The 20204-nt window shown below is 38.5% G+C and overlaps 2 protein-coding genes across 2 annotated transcripts in view; both read right to left on the bottom strand.

Annotated features, from left to right (window-relative positions):
- Window positions 1-1163: 1163 nt before the first annotated feature.
- LOC149141283 (uncharacterized) lies at window positions 1164-3236 on the bottom strand. The gene is made up of 4 exons (XM_089453345.1): window positions 3028-3236; window positions 2530-2598; window positions 2302-2408; window positions 1164-1978 (listed from the first exon to the last, which is right to left on the bottom strand). Exons 1-4 carry the CDS (start codon window positions 3161-3163, stop codon window positions 1487-1489), a joined length of 804 nt encoding a protein of 267 aa, XP_089309471.1. The 5' UTR covers window positions 3164-3236; the 3' UTR covers window positions 1164-1486.
- The window catches only part of LOC149141282 (uncharacterized), a 40235-nt gene continuing 23125 nt past the window's right edge, over window positions 3095-20204 (bottom strand). The window contains exon 3 of the mRNA XM_089453346.1: window positions 3095-3486. Coding sequence (XP_089309472.1) covers window positions 3463-3486 — 24 coding nt within the window. The 3' untranslated portion in view covers window positions 3095-3462. The remainder of the gene's footprint in view (window positions 3487-20204) is intronic.

The raw sequence follows: 20204 nt of genomic DNA, 5'->3' as shown, positions 1-20204 counted from the left end.
CCTGGCTGCCTCCCCCTCTCTTCCTATCAAGAAATGCGTACTAACCTCATTCTCATTCCTTAAAATTGAACGGGATAAGGATGGTTGACGATTTAAAGTTAAGGCTCCTCTATATAAAAGGGTGGCCTCCTGTGAATATTTTACGCTGTGTTTTTGTCTCCTTTCATATCGAGTGCATCAGTGTGAGGAGGCCAGTTTTTTTGCATTGTGGAATCTAGTACTTCAATGGGTGGCTACAGTGCCTTGACTCTAGTGCTCCAATGGAAGGAGGCCATAGTGTCTGGCGTTGAGGAATCTACTGCTTCAGTATGCAGAGACCAGTGTCTTGGACTCTGGACACAAGCGCAGGGTGACCGTGTTGGCATTTTCACTGCATATTGATTAAAGGTTTTAGGGAAGACATAATGGAGATGGGCGACAACTTTGGATGGGAGAATTGATAATGTGGAGAGCTATGTCAGGTGCACCAGCGTGGAGATTAGAATTACCAATGTGAATGCCTTGGCATCATCAAAGGCAGCAGACACTACACCAACAACAATTCTGCCACCATTTAATTTGTTATGAGACCAGGGAATGCCAAATTCTGCCAAGACCACGCTGAGGATCATTTCTACAAGACATAGTCTTGTTTGGGTTGAGTTTGAATTTATAGGAAAGAGGCGACTTGGAGCACCTTGAAGATCAAGGTGGCCAGAGTGTAAAAAGGCTCAAACCAGGACTATGGGTTGGATCATGAGAATTTATAGATACTTCTGTATGAATGTTTCTCGTGGATATGCCAGTTACTGTTGTTATAGTAGCTTCGCTTAGCCATAATTTTGTACTTCTATTTAGGATATGGATAATCTTTAAAATTCAATGCTTTGTGATGAAAGTAGAAGTCCAAGGAAGCTCAATGGAGCACAGATACAAAAGAAACAGAAGCCTACAGGGTACTAATTAGAATTGTCTTGAGGTATATCTTGCTGTCAGAACAATGTGCCAATACTTCCGAACAAACCCAAAGAATATCATCATACGTATGCCTTAAAATATAAGTTTGATGTGCAAAAGAAACCCTTCGAATATCATCATAGGCTCACATGACTTGTTAAATTTTGGCAATTTTCCAAATGTATGTCACTATATTACAGGATGAAAGTTGAAACGTACTCCGCACATACCTGATAAAATCATTTATTATATAGTTTAATTTTAACTTTTAAGTATCTGGACAACTACCCAAAGCAATCCAACTGTGTATTTCTTACATCACAGACTTAAAATATGTATTCCTTTCCTGTATATTACAGCTCTGACTCATGATTTGAATTGATCTTTAACATTCACCAGACACAATGTGTTTTGAGAAAAAAGGATTGTATGCATCAGCTTCTAAACAAATGTAAACATTCAGCTGGTTTAAAGCAATTTCCACTACTGCTCACCAAACTTGCCCAATTCAATTCATTAGGCATAAGGTCCAGAAGTCGGCATTTCAATATCATTTGCGAGCACTATCATTGTGTTCATCATCCACATAGTCATTTGACCTGTCGATGCCACTGTTTCCATATCCTCCCCCATCTACCTCATCAGCTCCAGTATCAAAGCTTCCAACACCTACATTGTCAGGTCCAGTATCAAACTTTCCCACACTGCCACCATATCCACCACTACTACCGCCTTCATAGCTCCCACTACTGCTTTCATATCTTCCACCATCCCCACCATAACTGCCACCGCCACTGCTTTCATAGCCACCACCACCCCCACGGTAACCACTGTTGCTCCCATAGCCACCACCACCATACCTGCCACCATCTCCACCATAGCCACCCCCACCATACCCGCCACCATCTCCACCATAGCCACCACCACCATACCCTCCGCCACCACCATATCCACCACCACCATACCCACCGCCACCTCCACCACGGTAACCACCAGTTCTTTCAGTTGCATAATCTACACGAATAGTGCGGCCATGAAGTTCCTGTACAAAGATCATGATTTCATAGTTTCAGTCCATTGGATAAACAACTTAGCACATTGTCAAATAATAGCATGAAGTTTTACAGCTTGAATCAGTTGGAAAACAAATTTCAAAAAAAAGCAAGGCGTATAACAGTTATCTGCCTTCACTCAATATTAACCATATTTGGAAGCCATGGTGTTTAAAAACAAAACAATCCGCTTGAAACCAAGCTAGTCACATGTTGATGCAGTTTACTCAGCAAGAAACAACATACCATTGAAACACAATACGCACCAAAATCAACAGAAAAATGGCAAATCCCTTCACAAGTGCAAACATACCCGACCATTCATGCCAGACATGGCCGCAGAGGCTTCCTCACCAGAAGTAAAAGTGATAAAACCAAAACCTCTTGATCTGCCAGTTTCTCGGTCCATAATTATTCTTGCTACAGAATATAACAATTTGGTATCAAAATACGGTTCAGATTAGAAATGACAAGGCAAAAAGGCTATAGCTATTATAAACCATCACCAGCATGCTCCAAATTACAATTCAATTGCATATACCTTCGATAACCTCACCAAAACTTGTAAAGGACTCTCTCAGTGTCATGTCATCCATTCCATAAGACAGACCTGCACATTTGAAAAAAATGCCAACCATACCCACCACATTACCAGAAAGGGGAGATAGAAACTAGAACAAGAAACAGGGATAGAGAGTTTCTGGGGATAAGAAATGTGCCCTCCCCTCCCAACATATTAAAATTGACTAGGAATGTACCAATGTAGTTTCAAGACAAGAACGGGAACAAGAACAGTAAAAGGAATAGAACAAAAAACATGTCTCCTCATTAGGTTTCTGGTGATAGCATACAGACATTTTATCTATATCCAGCCAAAGTACTAAAATCTCATTTTAAAAGCTGATGAGTAAGGACAAAGACATACTGCCCTACCATATGGTACAGATTTAAAACCTAAGAATTTTAATTATACCATTCAGATACAATCAATCTACCTCAGAATATTACACATAAAAATTAAAGTCAAATGAACTTATACCTCCTACAAAGAGCCTTGAAGAGGACATGTTTCGAACAGCATACAAAACGGCTGGCATAGTTGCTGATCCATTGTAGTTAATATGTTTTGTGATTGCCTGCCTAAGAATGCTCCCAACTTTATTTGTCAAAGCCATTGTTCTAACCAGCACTATAATGTGCTATCAGATCCTTCCTAGCCACAAAAACGATGTCAGGTCATTATCTTGATTTCATATTCGAGAAAACAGTTTAAGCCTCAAGGGGGTCTTTTAAATTTTAAACAATAAAAAAACAGTGGTAAGTTGGTAACAATGAGATAGTTTGATTCAAGGAGTAATGTTAAACTTTCAGAAACATGTACTAGTTGCTGATCCATTGTAGTTAATATGTTTTGTGATTGCCTGCCTAAGAATGCTCCCAACTTTATTTGTCAAAGCCATTGTTCTAACCAGCACTATAATGTGCTATCAGATCCTTCCTAGCCACAAAAACGATGTCAGGTCATTATCTTGATTTCATATTCGAGAAAACAGTTTAAGCCTCAAGGGGGTCTTTTAAAATTTTAAACAATAAAAAAACAGTGGTAAGTTGGTAATAATGAGATAGTTTGATTCAAGGAGTACTGTTAAACATTCAGAAACATGTACTAGTGCTCACAAATAAGTTTTCCATATACCAATTTCAATTTTCACATAAATGGTTCTCAGACAAGTGAACTGTCAAGAAACCGTATTAACTCCAGTTTGAAATCTAGTTTTCCAAATGGTGCTTGACACACCGCTGGTTCTGACACCTTTTCAGTTTATTACAAAAGTCTAAAAATACTAAGTCAGGGCAAGGCCAGACCCTTTCTTTTGTAAGTTTTAAACCTTTACAGTAAGCAAATGCACAGATAAATTCTTTATAAACAGAAAAGTAAGCAATGGCAATAACACATAATACTTAAAGATTCACCCTGGAAACCCTTAACCGGGAAAGCCAGCAAAATGTTTAGAGCTGCACCCTCTCTTCACCATGTAACTTCATTATTTATAATACAATACATACGATCTCACAGCATCAAAACCCATAATCCATTAACCCGGATTAGATTCCTTGACCAAAATTACATTACAATGGGCCAAAAAACCATTGGTCAAAAAACAGACCAAAAAACCAAGTTTTTTCTCCGGCATTTGCTTCCATATCAGTGTATAGTACATGGGGTAATTCATGCAAAGAATATAACACATATTGAACATTCTTCCACTTGTTTTCTTTGCATATAGAGGGTCACAGGATTACATGATCAATAAACCACAACAGCAATGCCCATTGTTTCTCTACACCAAGAAAACTTCTCAGTGCTCACAGACTTTGTTGATCAACAATCCAGGGCAGCAATGCCCATTGTTTCTCTACACCTAGAAAACTTCCAGTGCTCCCAGACTTTGTTAATGAATCTGCAACATTTTTTGTAGTGTCCACCTTCAGCAGCAAAACCTTTTTGTTTTCAACCATGTCTCTCACAAAGTGATGCTCATCAATATGCTTTGTCTTAGAGTGATAAGCTAGGCCATTTGCTAGAAAAATTGCTCTGACTGTCACAATCTAGCTTAAAGTTTGCTATACAAGTCCAATACTTGAACACAATCTCTGTAAACATACAACTTCCTTACATGCATGAGTGGTCACCATGTATTTAGCTTCTGTAGTTGAGATGATAAGATAAGATAAGATAATTATATTAATGTCCAACAAATAACCACAAAAGTAGATCAATGAAACAATTGATTACAAAGATGTCAATATAAAGCAAGAGTGCTAAAAAGTCCCCTATATAAGGAACAAGAGGTAAAGTAGAAACATGAATTCTAATTGCAAAAAAATGAGAAAACCCTCGTATCCAATTATGGGCAGTTTCAATGGAAGGGAGACGTGCATAGGGAAAGGATATAGGGACTGTGCCATGAACCACTAGATCTACCTCTACTAACATCACAGGTCAAATGAAGAAAACTCAAGATAGGATGATGCAATGGAGAAGAGCTAGGGAAGATTTGGACCCTAGACTACAAACTATTTCTTACTCATCCAAATGATTGCTCCTCCAAATAGGTTAAACACCTAACTACTTGTAAATCTATGCAATCCAAATCTCCATCCCAGTCCACGTCAACTAAGCCATGTATGCCCAACACTCTCTTTACTCCAAGTATTCCTTGGTAGCAAATTACGTAAAAACCCTTTTTGCAACTCACCAATGCTCCTTCCCCATTTTTGACATATATTTACTCAAAACTTCTATTGCATGTGCAATATTTGGTCATATATATTACAAACCATTGCATACATCAAACTACTACCAACACTAGCATAAGGAAAATGGGACATGTTATCTTCCTCTCCTTGTGTGTTGGGAAACTTATTTACAAATAACTTTACACCCACTGGAATAGGGACCTTGACCCACAATCATGTATTAAACCTTTGCAATATTGTCTCAACATTATTCCTCTTATTCAACTAGAGTTTCTTGTTTACCAAATCTTTTTTATTTCAATGCCCAAAATAAAATTTGTAGTATCAAAATCTTTCATGTCAAATTTAGAGGACAACTAAGTTTTCACATCCTTGATTATTTCCTTGTTTCCAATTAGTAACATATCATCCACATAGAAAACCAAATAAATAAATTGTTCACCAATTAATTTGGAATACACACAATGATCATCTTTGGTCCTTATGAATCAAAACCCCAATATATAAGTATCAAACTTTTGATACCACATCCTTGGAAACTGTTTTAATCCATATAGGGACTTTTTCAACATGCAAACCAAGTCTTTCTTTCTATTCACTACAAAACCTTTGGTTGTTTCATGTGGATTTCTTCTTCCAAATCCCTTCGTAGGAATGATGTCTTTACATCCATCTACTTTACTTCAAGATCAAAAGCAACAAAAACAACAACAAACAAAAAAAAATCTAATAGAACTTAAGTTAGCAACATGAGAAAAAAAGTCGCCAATGTCAATTCCCTCACCTAGGAATAACTTTTTACTACTCACTGAGCTTTGTACTTCTCCACTTTACCTTCTGCATTCAACTTCTTCAACAACCACTTGCTACTTAAGGGATTTATTTCATATGGAAATTCAACTAGATCCCAAGCCTCATCCTTATCCAATGTTTCCATTTCTTCAACCATGGCCTTCTTCCAAAGTTTACCATCTTTTGAGTCCATTGCCTCAATAACAATTTGAGGACAATTATCAATAATGAACAAAGCAAAACTAGAACGAAAATTAGGCGAAGTATACATTTCTAATTGCCTTCTTTCCCAAATGGATCTCCACCATGCCGGAGCATGAGGATCTTCTTCTACACCATGTTCCTTTGTTGAGTCAAATTCTTCATCCCACAACTTGAACTCTACTACCTATGGTTCTCTTTTTTTGGCAAGACTTGATTTTCCTTTTAAAATGTCATTTATCTGTCTCAATTTTTTTTCCTTGCAAGATAATGTGTTATTAACTTATTTGTAAAAAAAATATATAAATGATGTTTCCCCTGATATTTCCATTTTCAGGGATTCATGTTTCTAGCCATACTCGTTTAGAAACTTCCAAACGTTTCCACATTTCATGCAACTTAACTTGAATTCTTTAAATTTACCGAAAACTTCAGATTTCTTCTAGAGGAAATATATTCATGTGTTCCTCAAGAAATCACCTATTAATGAAACATAGTACACATTTACCTAATGATGGAATAGGCACAGGTCCTAACACATCATTTTGTACTAACTCCAAAATTCCCTCTGCTCTTGTAACACTTGATGAGAATCTTACCCCATTATGCTTACCATATATGCAATGTTCACAAAAATCAAGATCTATAGCACAATCAAACATATCTTCAACCATACCTTTACTGTGTAATGCTCAAAGGCCTTTCTCTTCAATATGTCCAAGTCTTTAATGTCATAGCATTGTCTTTTCTCCAGAAATGATTGGAGTTATGTCTTCTTCATTTCCTCCCTTAGAAACAATGAAACTATTATACCCATCGTTGATAATGCTTCCCAACAACTTTTACAGAGTTCTAGTCCGAACACCCCTTAACAACATTATTGCTCCTAGAAGCCTCCTATAGGTTTCCCCTTCAAACACGGTATTTACACTTGCATCACTCATCTTGCTTCCTAATATCAAGTTTCTAGCCAACACTAAAATGTGTAGAATGCCAAGGAGTGTTCTAATCCTTCCATCCTTGAGCATCAACTTGACTTTTTCTCGTCCCGTGATTCTAGTTATCGATATATCTCCTAGGAAAAAATCACCTCCATCATACCCTTCATATTTGCAAAACCACTCCCCATGAAGAGTCGTATGAAAAGATGCACCTAAGTCGATCAACCATACATCTCTACATGTGTGCTTGAAAAAGCCAAGCACACTTCCCCTCCTTCCTTTGAAAGGTCTTCCCTTCTACGGAGGGACCATCATCAAATCCCTTCCTTCTCTCAACACTTTGAGTCTACAATTCTTCTTGTAATACCCTTCTTTATCATATTTCTAGCATTTCTTTAAGACTCTTCCCGAAGATTTAGATCTACCTCTAGATATATGTCTTAAGGTTCGTCTAACTTCAACCTTGAGGTTTGAAATTTGGTGAACCTAATTTTTTTGCGAACGTCATCAAACCTCATGCTAGGGCACTATCGTGAGTTCAATGGGTTTGTAGAATTTCCAGATAATTTTGATCTATTGTTATGAACAATCTGAAAATAAAATTTATTTTCGCACAGACACTGAATTTCTCTACCAAATAGCTGTGGAATAGAATAGAAATAATTTCACAAAAAAACAACACAATTTTTCTAAGGAACCCAACAGGGAAAACCCTCTGCTTGAGAATTTTATTGAAGAAAAATAGGCTACAGATCTCTTACAATAAACCTACTTCAATAGAGAATGCAATGTCATCTCTCAGCCTTGAACTAGGCTTGAAACAACTCTGCAAGAACATTGCACTACTTCCCAAGGGAAATTCTCCTCCAAACATTCGCACACGACAAATCCTCTTGCTTGTTCCTCTCACAAGCTCTCTTGCTCACAAACTCGTGCTCAAGAATTGATTGATCAATTGTGTGCCTTCAATCTCCTTATAAGCTTTTCAATTAGGCTATTGTTAGTGAGTTTTCTAAATTAAGAGTTGAACTGGAGCCTTTCTAGTTAACAAAAGTCAACACACTTAGTTAACTGGATCCTCCTAAAATTTAGGAGGCTAACTCCACTTGTTCACTCAGTTCCCAATTTAACTCACACTAGAAGACAATTAACTTAGTCTTCCACAAACTCGCACTAGTCAAACTGCTTCTTGAACTCGTCCTCATCACTGGAACTCATGCATGATTAAGAAGATCACAAATTTGATTCCTTGAATTAAGGCACAAATCAAGGAATCCATTCCTTCACTATTTTCAACACTCCCTCTTAGCGAGGAAGGGATTTTGTACAACTCCCAACTTATCTCTGTGATGAACAAAATTGCTTCTTGCCAATGCCTTGGTCAAGATGTTTGTTGTTTGCTCCCCTGTTGGAATGTACGGTAGCTTGACTATCCCCTTCTGCACACAATCTCTAAGATGGTGATACTGGATCTCAATATGCTTTGAGCGATCATGAAACACTAGATTCTCAAAGAGTTTAATTCAACTCTTATTATCATAATGTATCATGGTAGGCTCCATACCCTGTCTGAAAAAGTCGCATAAGTAACTTACTCATCCAAATAGCCTCGCAAGCTACCTGACTAGCAGCCATGTACTCGACCTTTGTTGAATTGAGTGCAACTAATCTTTGCTTCCTACTGTACCAAAAAACTACAGTTGACCCAATGTTGAAGATGCCACCTAAAGTACTCTTCCTGTCTGTGGAGCTCCCTGCCCAATCTGCGTCAGTGAAGCCCTCAAGCTTCACTCCATCAACTTGTTTGTATCACAATCAATAGTCTATTGTGCCTTTGAGATATCTTAACACATATTTTGCAGCAACCCAACACACTTTGGTCGGTTCAACCATGAACTAACTCAGTTGGTTGACTACAAAACAAATATCAGGTCATGTGTTGACCAAGTACATCAACGATCCAATGAGTTGCCTATATACTGTAGGATCCACTCGCTCCGTTGTAGTAGCATCCACCTTCCTCTAGTTTGTGACTAGAGGTGTGGCCATGGGCCTGCAATCCTGCATATGAAATCTCCAGAGAATCTTTGTTGTGTACTTGCCCTGTCCCACGAAGATCTCACCATCACCCTGCCAAACCTCCAAGCCAAGGAAATAGTGCATAAGCCCCATATCCTTCATCTCAAACTCCCTTGCAAGGTACTCCTTGCAATCCTAGATCAGGCTCTCATCTCCAGTCAGTATAAGGTCATCGACATAGAGAACTAGAATGAGCAGAAGCCCTCCAACCATGATGTAGTACAGGTTGGGATCCGCATCACTCTCAGTGAAGCCCAATCCTCGAAGGTAGTTGTCAATCTGAGTGTACCATGCTCTCGGAGCCTGATTGAGCCCATAAAGAACTCTCTTCAGCCTGCAAAAATGTGTCTTTGTTGAACTGCTTGAACCCTTTTGGCTGCTCTATATAAATCTCCTCCTCAACAACCCCATTGAGAAAGGTTGTCTTCACGTCCATCTGGTGGATCTTCCACCCCATCTATGTTGCAAGTGCTAGAATAGTCCTGATGGATGAATATTGTGCTACTGGGGCAAAATTCTCCTCATAGTCTATGCCCTCAATCTGTGAGAAGCCTTTGGCCACAAACCTGGCCTTGAACTTCTCCACACTCCCATCTGCTCCATGCTTCAGCTTGTACACCCATCTGGATCCAACTATTGATTTCCCCTCAGGTTGTGGAACAACCTCCCAGACATCATTCTTCATGATAGAGGAATACTCCTCCACCATGGCATCCTGCCAAACCTGCTGAGAAGTTGCCTCCTCATAAGAAGGCTTAGTGTCCACCAACTCTGTCATCAGTGCCATATAACATGTGTACCTTTGTGGTTGTTTACTCTGCCTAAACATGGTGCTAGGAGCCTCGACCTGCTCCTGAGCCTCCTGGATCAACCTCTCGACCCACTTGGCCTTCTTCCTCCCTGTGGTAGGTGTCTCTAGTTGATCTATCTACTCTCGTCCTAGCTTGTCCTCCTCATCCTGGCTGCAAATCCTACTATGCTACCCTCTTGCCACTGGATTGTGATTGTGGTTGACTTTGTGATGCTAGCTACTGCAATTTGCTCACGCTCTAAGAAAACTCTCAGACCCTGATCCTCTTGGAGTCTCACATCTTGCCTGAGAACTGTCTTCCCGAGTCTTGGAATATACACCCTGTATGCCTGGGATGTCTCGCTATACCCCACAAAGATACCCTTCTCTGTTGTGGCATCCAACTTCTTGTTATCTTGGACACATGACAGTAGACCATTGTGCCAAAGATCCAGAAGTGTGAAACATCAGGCTTCTTGTCTGTGAAAGCCTCCTCTCTTGTGACTCGTCTAAGCAACCTGTGTGTACTCATGTTCTGCAGAAATACTACAGTGTTGCATGCTTCTTCCCACAAGAACCTAGGCAGATCCTGATCATGCAACATAGTCCTAGCTGCTCCAACAATACTCTTGTTCTTCCTCTCAGCTACCCCATCCTCTTGAAGGTTATGAGGTGTTATCAACTCTCTCCTAATACCTTCATGTGCACAAAACTCCTTGAAGAAATTGGAGATGTATTCTCCACATTTGTCACTTCTCACTGCCTTGATTTTCTTCTCGGTCTTCTTCTCTACCAAGGCCTTAAACTCCATGAACCTTTCTAAGACCTCATCTTTCTTTTTCATAAAGTAAATCCAAGTTTTCTAAGAAAAATCATCAATAAAAGTAACATAATACATGTGTCTCATCAGTGATGGAGAAGAAAAGGGCCCGCACACACCTTAATGCACCAACTCCAAAATCCCTTTAGCTCTGATGTCCTGGCCATGGAAGGAAGACTTGGCATACTTGCCAAGAGTGCACTCCTTGCACACTCCACCCTTGTCAAGGCCTCTTGTTGGTAATCTTGTGGCAATCTATTGAAGAATTTTCAACGCCCCATGATGCAAGTGTCCCATGTGCTTGTGCCAAATCTCACCTACATATGCACATCCTGCCTTGTTGCTCAAGGCTACACCAGTGTCTACATGCAACTTGTAGATGTTTTTCACCCTCACACCTATCTGCTTCTTACATCCAGAAGCCAAGTGTTGGAGGTAAGCCTTACCTCAAATGAAGGTAACATCATATCCTTTATCCTCAAAGATAGCTACTAAAACAAAGTTCTTCTTCAACCGAGAACATCTTTGAGATGAAGAGTACTACCTAACTCCCTCTCAAAGCTGACAGTACCAACCCCCTTGGTAGCATACTTGCCATTATCTCCAAGCTCGATATTCAACTGCATGTCCTTCTCATCCAGCTGGTTGAAATACTCTCGATTTCCAGTCATATGGAAAGAGGCTCCTAAATCAATGTACCACATACTACTCCCTACTGAGCTTGCCATGCAAGCTATCAATGAGAAGTCCTTCTCAAACTGAGAGGCAAACTCATCTACCTTAGCTGATGCAGCTACATGCTCCTTCTTCGACCCCTTCTTCCGGTTAGGACACTTTAAAACATAGTGTACAAAAGTATGGCAATGGAAGCATTTGATCTTACTCAAATTTGTCTTCTTCTTGTCACCTATTTTACTGTTTTTGCTCTTCACCTTGACTTTCTTGCCTTTGCCTGCAAGAGCAAGATTCTCTTCCTCCTTCTCAACCTTGGAACCCTTGCCACTGTTGTTAGAAGTCTCAACTAGCTTGAGCCTTATCCCCTCCTTGATGATGTCACTCCATAGGTGTTCCCAATCCAACAACTTATCTCGTCTAGAAATGCTTTGGACAAAAGTATGCCAATCGTTGGTAAACGTATTCAGAGCCACACACACTAGCTCTGTGTCTATAGGCTTCTCTCCAATAGCTGCTAGCTCATCACGAACTTCCTGAACTCTGACGAGATAGGTAGTGACGCTCTCACCCTTGTTCATCTTAATTGCCCTCAGCTTCTCTTGGAGGACCATCTTCTGGTTCTCTGAAGAGTTTTGATAGAGCTTGACTAAGGCATCCCACATGTCCTTACTTGTATCTTTACCTGCAACATGTGGAACTATATGATCGCAAATTCGATCCAAGATCATTCTCTTGGCCTTGGCCATCTGCCTTTGGAAGAGCCTCAACTTGTATGGATCTGAAGGCAACACCTTTCTCAGCAAATTCTTTCAGCCCAAAATCATCCAACAAAAACAATATACGGACCTTCCAAACACCAAAATTTGAAGAGCCATTCAATCTATTATGCTCCCGTAATCGCAATCCTATGTGTGTTGTCATCTTTGAAGACAATGTGTTGATTAATCTTTGTTCACAACTTCGATACCATGTAGAATTTCCATGAAATTTTAATCTATTGTTATGAACAATCTAAATATATTTTTTCTTTTCACACAGATACAGAGTTTCTCTACCAAATAGCAACGGAATAGAACATAAATAATTTCACAAAATTAACACAAAAACAACACAATTTTTCTAGGGAACCCAACAAGGAAAACCCTCGCTTGCTTGAGAATTTTATTGAAGAAAAATAGGCTACAAATCTCTTACAAATAACCCTGCTTCAATAGAGAATGCAATCTGATCTCTCAGCCTTGAACTAGGCTTGAAACAACTCTGCAAGAATATTGATCTGCTTCCCAAGGGAAATTCTCCTCCAACAATTCGCACAAGATAAATCCTCTTGCTTGTTCCTCTCACAAGCTCTCTTGCTCACAAACTCGTGCTCAAGAATTGATTGATCAATTGTGTGCCTTCAATCTCCTTATAAGCTTTTTGATTAGGCTATTGTTAGTGAGTTTTCTAAATTAAGAGTTGAACCGGAGCTTATCTAGTTAACAAAAGTCAACACACTTAGTTAACTGGATTCTCCTAAAATTTAGGAGGCTAACTCCACTTTTTCACTTAGTTCCCAATTTAACTCACACTAGAAGACAATTAACTTGGTCTTCCACAAACTCGCACTAGTCAAACTGCTTCTTGAACTCGTCCTCATAACTGGAACTAAGCATGATTAAGAAGATCACAAATTTGATTCCTTGAATTAAGGCACAAATCAAGGAATCCATTCCTTCATATTTTCAACAGGGTTGACATTATACCTTTGATTTATTGCACAAGAAGGGTGTTCTTCTCTTTATTGACTATCTAGTGTGGGTGTTCGACACTGATCCCAGTGGATGATACTCTTTCTAAGATGATCAATACAATGTTGCCTTTGTTGAATAGTACTGTGAAAGAGAATGTCACTGAATGTATACATTCACTCATTTAATCGGTTATTTTGAGAAAACAACTAATCCACTAAATTGGTTAAGGCTCATTGATCAAGTCCACAACTCAAACTCATAATTTACCCTTGTAGTTTTGAAGTCCATCATAACATTTTTTATGTTTATTGATGTTGGTTTCTACTATTTTATGTTATTTTGTGTTTATATATATGTAGAGAGAGAGAGAGAGAGAAATGAACCTAATGACAAACTTCATTTGAACCTCAAGAAAAAATTCGAATTCAAACCAAACCTAATCATTTTCGAACTCGAACCATTGTGACTCACCTCTAGATTTAGATCTCCCACTTGAGAACTTATTTTTATTTCTATCTAGGGAACGTCCTCTTATATATAAGGCATTTGTGTTTTCACCATCCGTGTTTTTTTGCCTCACTTTGTTCGATAACAAGGTTGTGACCACATCATCGAAACTTGAAGTGGTTGCAATACTCCTTGTAGCTACAAGTAGACTATTCCACCAGTTTGGTAAAGAGCACAATAAATTGATATACTTATCTTAATCATAAATCTTAATATCAAGAGACAATAATTGAATTACCACAGTATTGAGGGCATTTATATGCTCTATAATAAATTCTCCATCATTCATTCTCGAGTTGTACAACTTCTTTAGTAGAAAAAAAAATTGTTTTCTAAAGACTTAGACTGATGCAAAACCCCTAACTTATCCCATAATGCCTTTATTGTACCTTCTCCCAAAACATGCAATAATATTAGGTCTACCATATACAACTAGATTGTACTCTTTGCCTTTCGACTCAACTCCATTCTTCTGTTGACATTCTCATAGGTGCAGTACCTAGATCCATAGCGACCCATTGATCTTTGTCTATCAAAAGATCTTCCATTTTGAACTTCCACAACTCAAGACTTTGCCCATTAAAAAAAATTATTTCTATTTTTGAACTACTTGCCATTATTTTCCAACACAAGAATCACCACTACAAAGCCCCCATTGAAACCAATTTTATCACAAACCCAAGAACCCTTAGCAACAAAAGCATCCCCCTAAAGCCAATAACCACTCTAATACCAATTTTTACACCTTCGCAAAAAACGATGCACACATAAATTCTTTATAAACAGAAAAGTAAACAATGGCAATCACACATAACAATCAAAGATTTACCTTGGGAACCCTTAATTGAGATGTTGATGTTTCTAGCTCAGGCAAGTACTTCTACACAAGCCTAAGTGTCTAGGCGTGTAGAATTTGCCACTATCTCCTTAGAACACTTGCTCAACTGTGGGCAAATTTCTATTGTAACTTAGCCTAAGTTAGACTCCGGAAAGCATATAAGTATTATGTTGGCTTATTGAGCTAAAGTAAACTTAGGAAAAGTAAAGTAATTACTTTAATGATTAAGTTTTAATCTCAGCCCTTGATCTCAAGTGAGACAAGATCTAATCTCGGTCGTCAATCATTTTGGAGAGTAGGGTTAGGAATTTAACTCAATGTAAAATTATAAAAGAAAGGCTAGGGAAAAAGAGAAGATACCATGCAGCAACACAAAATTGAGAGAGGCTTCCCAGTTAGTGTTGGGTCCGAGGAAGGGCCAGTAAGGAGAACAAGATCAACCAAGCAGGGTTTGATTAGCTAAATCAAATCCAGTGTTGTATGTAATTCCTCAGTTGGGTCATTTTCCTAGGAAGGGAACCCACATAACTTCAAAACTTAATGAAGAACTTTGGTTGGGAAAAATTTGTGTCATTTATGTGATTGAGATTGGTAAATTTGCTTTCACTGAATTTAATTTTGTCAATGCCCTAGCTAGTGCTTTTATTCAATAGACATAAATATGTTTGGAACTAACTGCTAGTTTGCTAGGGGAAGAAAACCTAAAATGGGAAAACCAACAAAATGTTTAGAGTACCATCCATAACTTTCTTCATCATATAACTTCATCATTTATCCAAAACTCTAATTCATTGACCCATATAAGATTCCTTGATCAAAATTATATTATAATGGGCCAAAAAACCATTAGCTAAAAAACACCCGAAAAAATCCAAAAATGAACCAAAAAGAAACCCCAAAAATTTATCTTGAGGGCTCCACCCTCAACCTCCCTTGCTCCCATATTAGTGTACAATACATGAGGCCAATCATGCAAAGGATATAACACATATGTCATATACAACAACTTTAAATTTATTTAAAGGTCATTGTCCTCTACATCATTTCATGATCTAACAAAACATTAGAGGATTATTTTCTTGTCTCATACCACAGTATAATAATAAGCAAACAAATATCAAAAAGCTATTAATGCTTCTAACACAAATTTACCAAAAATGCAGTCAATACAGACCAGCACAAAGGTATCATTGTGCATATCAATGGAGGTGACCAATAGAAATAGACATACTAAAACAATCATCTTCAATGTTAGGACCTAAATAAAATGTTCTCTATTGTGTGATACCAAAAATTTAGGTCGCTTGCTGATTCCAAGAACCATGTTAAGTCTTCCATAATAAATTTATCTAAAATACAAGCCATACAATCCGGTAAATGGATGACAATCAACATATTAATGAGAGTAGCCAAGAACAGCAATGAAAAAATAATAGTCAATTCTTGAACTTCATAAAGAGTACTGCCTAAAACAAAACACTCACTGAATAATCCAAAATAATTATGTTCAAGGCATTTCTTTAGGGGAGCATATCTCTCAAAACCATTCACCATACAAAACTTGTCAGCATTTACTACTTACATGAATGTTGTGGACAGTCATGTGCTGTAATAATTGCAGCACCACATAGCACTAGTAATAGCGATGCACAACAAGCCTTCTTACATGGCTTGCAAACACATGGTCGTGGGGATGATGAAGTTGGCGGCCATTGATCTAACTATGTGGCACCCAAGTGAATTTCAATGTTACACCCAGTGTTGTGAACATCGCAATTTTTTCATCGCTCGAATGATTTAATGGCCAATGTTTTCGGCGATTTTTTATTTTCAAAAAATCACAATCCGATGTGAAAAAAATCGTGGGTGCTCCGAACAGCGCATTTTTAGCGATTTTTGGGTTTTTTTTGTCATTTTTTCCAGACAACGGGCTTGTTTGAGAGCTAAGGAGGAGAGGAAGTCGACTACAAGGGCAAAGGAGGAGAAAAACAAAAGATTTTAGCATCCCAAGAAAGACAAATTCGAGTTTGGACCAAATTTCTTCGGAAAAGCGTGGTTTCCAGGTATGGGCACCAAATTTGGCCTTTTTTTTTTGTTTTTTTCTTGTTTTTGCTTGGGTTTCTATAATCCATTGATTATCAATGATTTTTGAGTGGATTTGACTATGTATTTTTTTTCATTTTTGTTGCATAGAATGGAGAGGGTTCATTTTGGTCAAAAATGCAAAAACTTGATTGTTAGATTTATTAGTTTAATTCCTTCTTGATCTCTATTTTTTTGCAACATTTTTGTTTGGGTTTGAATGTGCATTTTTTCTATTATTGTTGCATTGAGTTGAGGGTTTTTTATGTCAAAAATTCAATGTGTTCCATGTAAATTTTATTTTTATTTTTTTAACTTGCAATTCTTCTTGTGCTCTAGGTTCAACTTCAAACTTCATCTTACATTAAAACTCAAGAGTTCAACCAAGTTACAAACATGCCAAGGAAATTGGACCCTCTGTGGGAATTTGGTGAACCTGATGGAGGGTTTGACAGATCAAACTTGTCTTGCAAGTTGTGTGGGCATCATATGACGGGGGAGTGTATATATTGAAATATCACCTTGCACAAATCCCTGGACATGAGGTAGGGCCTTGCACCAATACAAATCCGGAAATCATCTGAAGAGCCCTTAGATCATTGGAAGAAATAGAGAAAACCAAACAGTCCAAGTCAGCTCTGAGCAGTCAACTAGTAGGGAATAGCGTGTTAGAGGTGAATATGAGAGTGGCACTGGTTCTACTTCAGCATCAATATCTACAACCAACCCTATAGCTGCCTCATCATATTTTGTTCCTAAAACCATGGATGGTTCACAAATCTCTTCAATACTTAAAAAAAGGAGAAAGAAGAAGCTGACAAGTTGTTGGGCAAGTTTCTTCTTTGGAGTTATATTCTTTTCAACGTTGTAAGGAATAATCCATTTTTCCAGCCTGTAGTTGATGCTATTGCAATTGTTAGCCCAGGGTACAGAGTCCCTTCTTATGATGACTTTAGAGGTCGCATTCTTCAAGATGAAAAAGTTGACTGCACCAAAAGATTGGAAGAGTTTAGGGCATCATGGGCACACACAAAATGCACTGCAATGTCAGATGGTTGGACCGATTAAAAGGGGAGAAGCCTTGTAAACTTCTTGGTTAATTGTCCCAAGGGGACAATGTTTATGGAATCCGTTGATGCATTTGCACATATCAAAGATGCAAAATTATTATGTGATTTGCTGGATGTGTTTATTTTGGAGGTGGGTCCAGAACATGTCGTCCAAGTCATAACGGACAATGCTGCAAATTATGTTGCTACTTGAAAGATGCTTATGGAGAAGCATCCTACTTTATTTTGGACACCTTGTGCTGCACATTGCATTGATTTGATGTTGGAAGACATAGGAAAAATTCCTTTTGTCAAAGATATTGTTGATTCATCAAAAAGCATTACAAAATTTATATATAATTATGCATTTGTGTTTCATTTGATGAGAACATTCAACAACAACAAGAAGTTGGTGCGCCCTGCCATTACACAGTTTGCCACCAATTTCATATCTCTTCAACCCTTCTTGAATTCTATGTGGGATGTGAAGAGAATGTTTCTATCAGATCAGTGGCATGCTTTGGCATTTAGCCGCAAACCAGAGGGATAGGCCATATGCAGATTAATTTCATACCAGGAAAGCTTCTGGGCGGGAGTGCAGGAGGTGTGCAACATTACTGAACCTTTGGTAAAGGTTATTTGATTAGTTGATGATGACAAGCCCACAATGGGCTACTTGTATGAGGCCATGGACAGGGCCAAAGAATCCATTCGGACCTACTATGATTATAAGGGAGATGAGGAGTTTCAGAAACAACTCCTCCTATGGGTAGTGATTGATGAACGACGAAACAACACACTCCATTGTCTCATTCATGTTACTGGGATCTACCTGAACCCCGCATATGATTACCCCTGTGAATTCTTATTTGATGTTGAGGTCATGGATGGATTCTTCACCTGTGTTCAGAGGATGGTGCCATTTCTAGCAAAACGTGCGGAAATCTCCAAAGAAATGGAGATATACAAGATGGCAGGTGGCACATTTAGCTTTGAAATAGTTGTGGTTGATAGGAAGACTAAAATGCTAGGTATTTTTTAGTTTGTTTCAAATTTCATTTTTTTCTTATGTTTATTTTATTTGTAATTGTGTTGTAGATGCATGGTGGAGAAGCTATGGTGCCAAAGTACGCCATCTACGAAAGCTTTCCATTCGAATCCTTAGCCAAACATGTAGCTCCTCAGGATGCGAGCACAACTGGAGTGTATTTGAAAAAATACACACCAAGAAGTGCAACTGGTTAAACTTGAAACTCAAAATATTCCAAATTTCCAATTAATTTTTTGAATTCATTAAATAATATTTTTTTTATAATTATTATTTTATGACCTTTGTACAGGTTGGAGTCCCAGCGACTTAATGACATGGTCTACATCTACTACAATTTTCGATTGTGGGTAAGGCAACTTGAGAGGACACCCGATATGGAGTCCCAACGACTTAATGACATGGTCTACATCTACTACAATTTTCGATTGTGGGTAAGGCAACTTGAGAGGACACCTGATATGGAGTCCCAACGACTTAATGACATGGTCTACATCTACTACATGTTCGATTGTGGGTGAGGCAACTTGAGAGGACACCTGATATGGAGGCCATCTCATTGGATGGGATTGACACCACCGCTGCATGGAGGGTTGAGGTCGAGAAGCCTCTCATGGATTCTGTCGATGATTGGTTAGAGCAAGAGGTCATGGAAGGGGTAGAGGGGGAGGAGAAGGAGCAACAGGAAGAGGAGGTGACACCACCTACCCAGGCTACCCCTGTCACCAGTAGAGGACGTTGTCTACCTCCTATAGTTCCTAGTTCTTCAGCTTATAGAGCACAGCAGAGTCCACTGCCAACTCCACCAACATCTACATCTAGAAGGAAAGTTATTGCATTTTCTCGCAAGAGGGGCAGAGGAAATGAGTAGTATTAGTTATTTGGTTCATTTCATTGTATATGACATTATGACTCATCATATGAGATACATTACTATATTTTTTGTTGATATTTTGAGGCTAAGTTGGGACTCGAGACTCGGGACTTACCATTCTGGACATGATTCACTGTTATGTGTGATGTAGCACTAGAAATGATATTACACATCTTATATATTAGTTCTTTTATCATATTTGTGTCAATGTATTTATTTTATGTTGTAGATGCATTAAATATTGAAAAAATGAATATTTTTGTATTTGTCGATCTTTTCCCGAATTTTTCCCTATTTTCCGATTTTTCCCCTCGCTGATTTTTTCCCGATTGCGATGTTCGCAACTTAGACCACATGGTGCCAGTAATAGCCATACCCAACATGCCTTCTTGCATAGTCTCCAACCATGAAGTCGTGGGTATAATGAATTTGGAAGCCATTGATCTAGCTATGTGGCTTCCAAGTGGATTGTGATTCTTTTGCAGGTGTGCGAACACCCATGTTAATCAATGCCATGAAAAAGTAC

The sequence above is a fragment of the Pinus tabuliformis genome, chromosome X, assembly GCF_031772625.1.
Source record: "Pinus tabuliformis cultivar Carrire ecotype Pingquan chromosome X, CPIR1, whole genome shotgun sequence".
Taxonomy (NCBI): domain Eukaryota; kingdom Viridiplantae; phylum Streptophyta; class Pinopsida; order Pinales; family Pinaceae; genus Pinus; species Pinus tabuliformis.
This window is presented reverse-complemented; position numbering and strand designations above follow the sequence as displayed.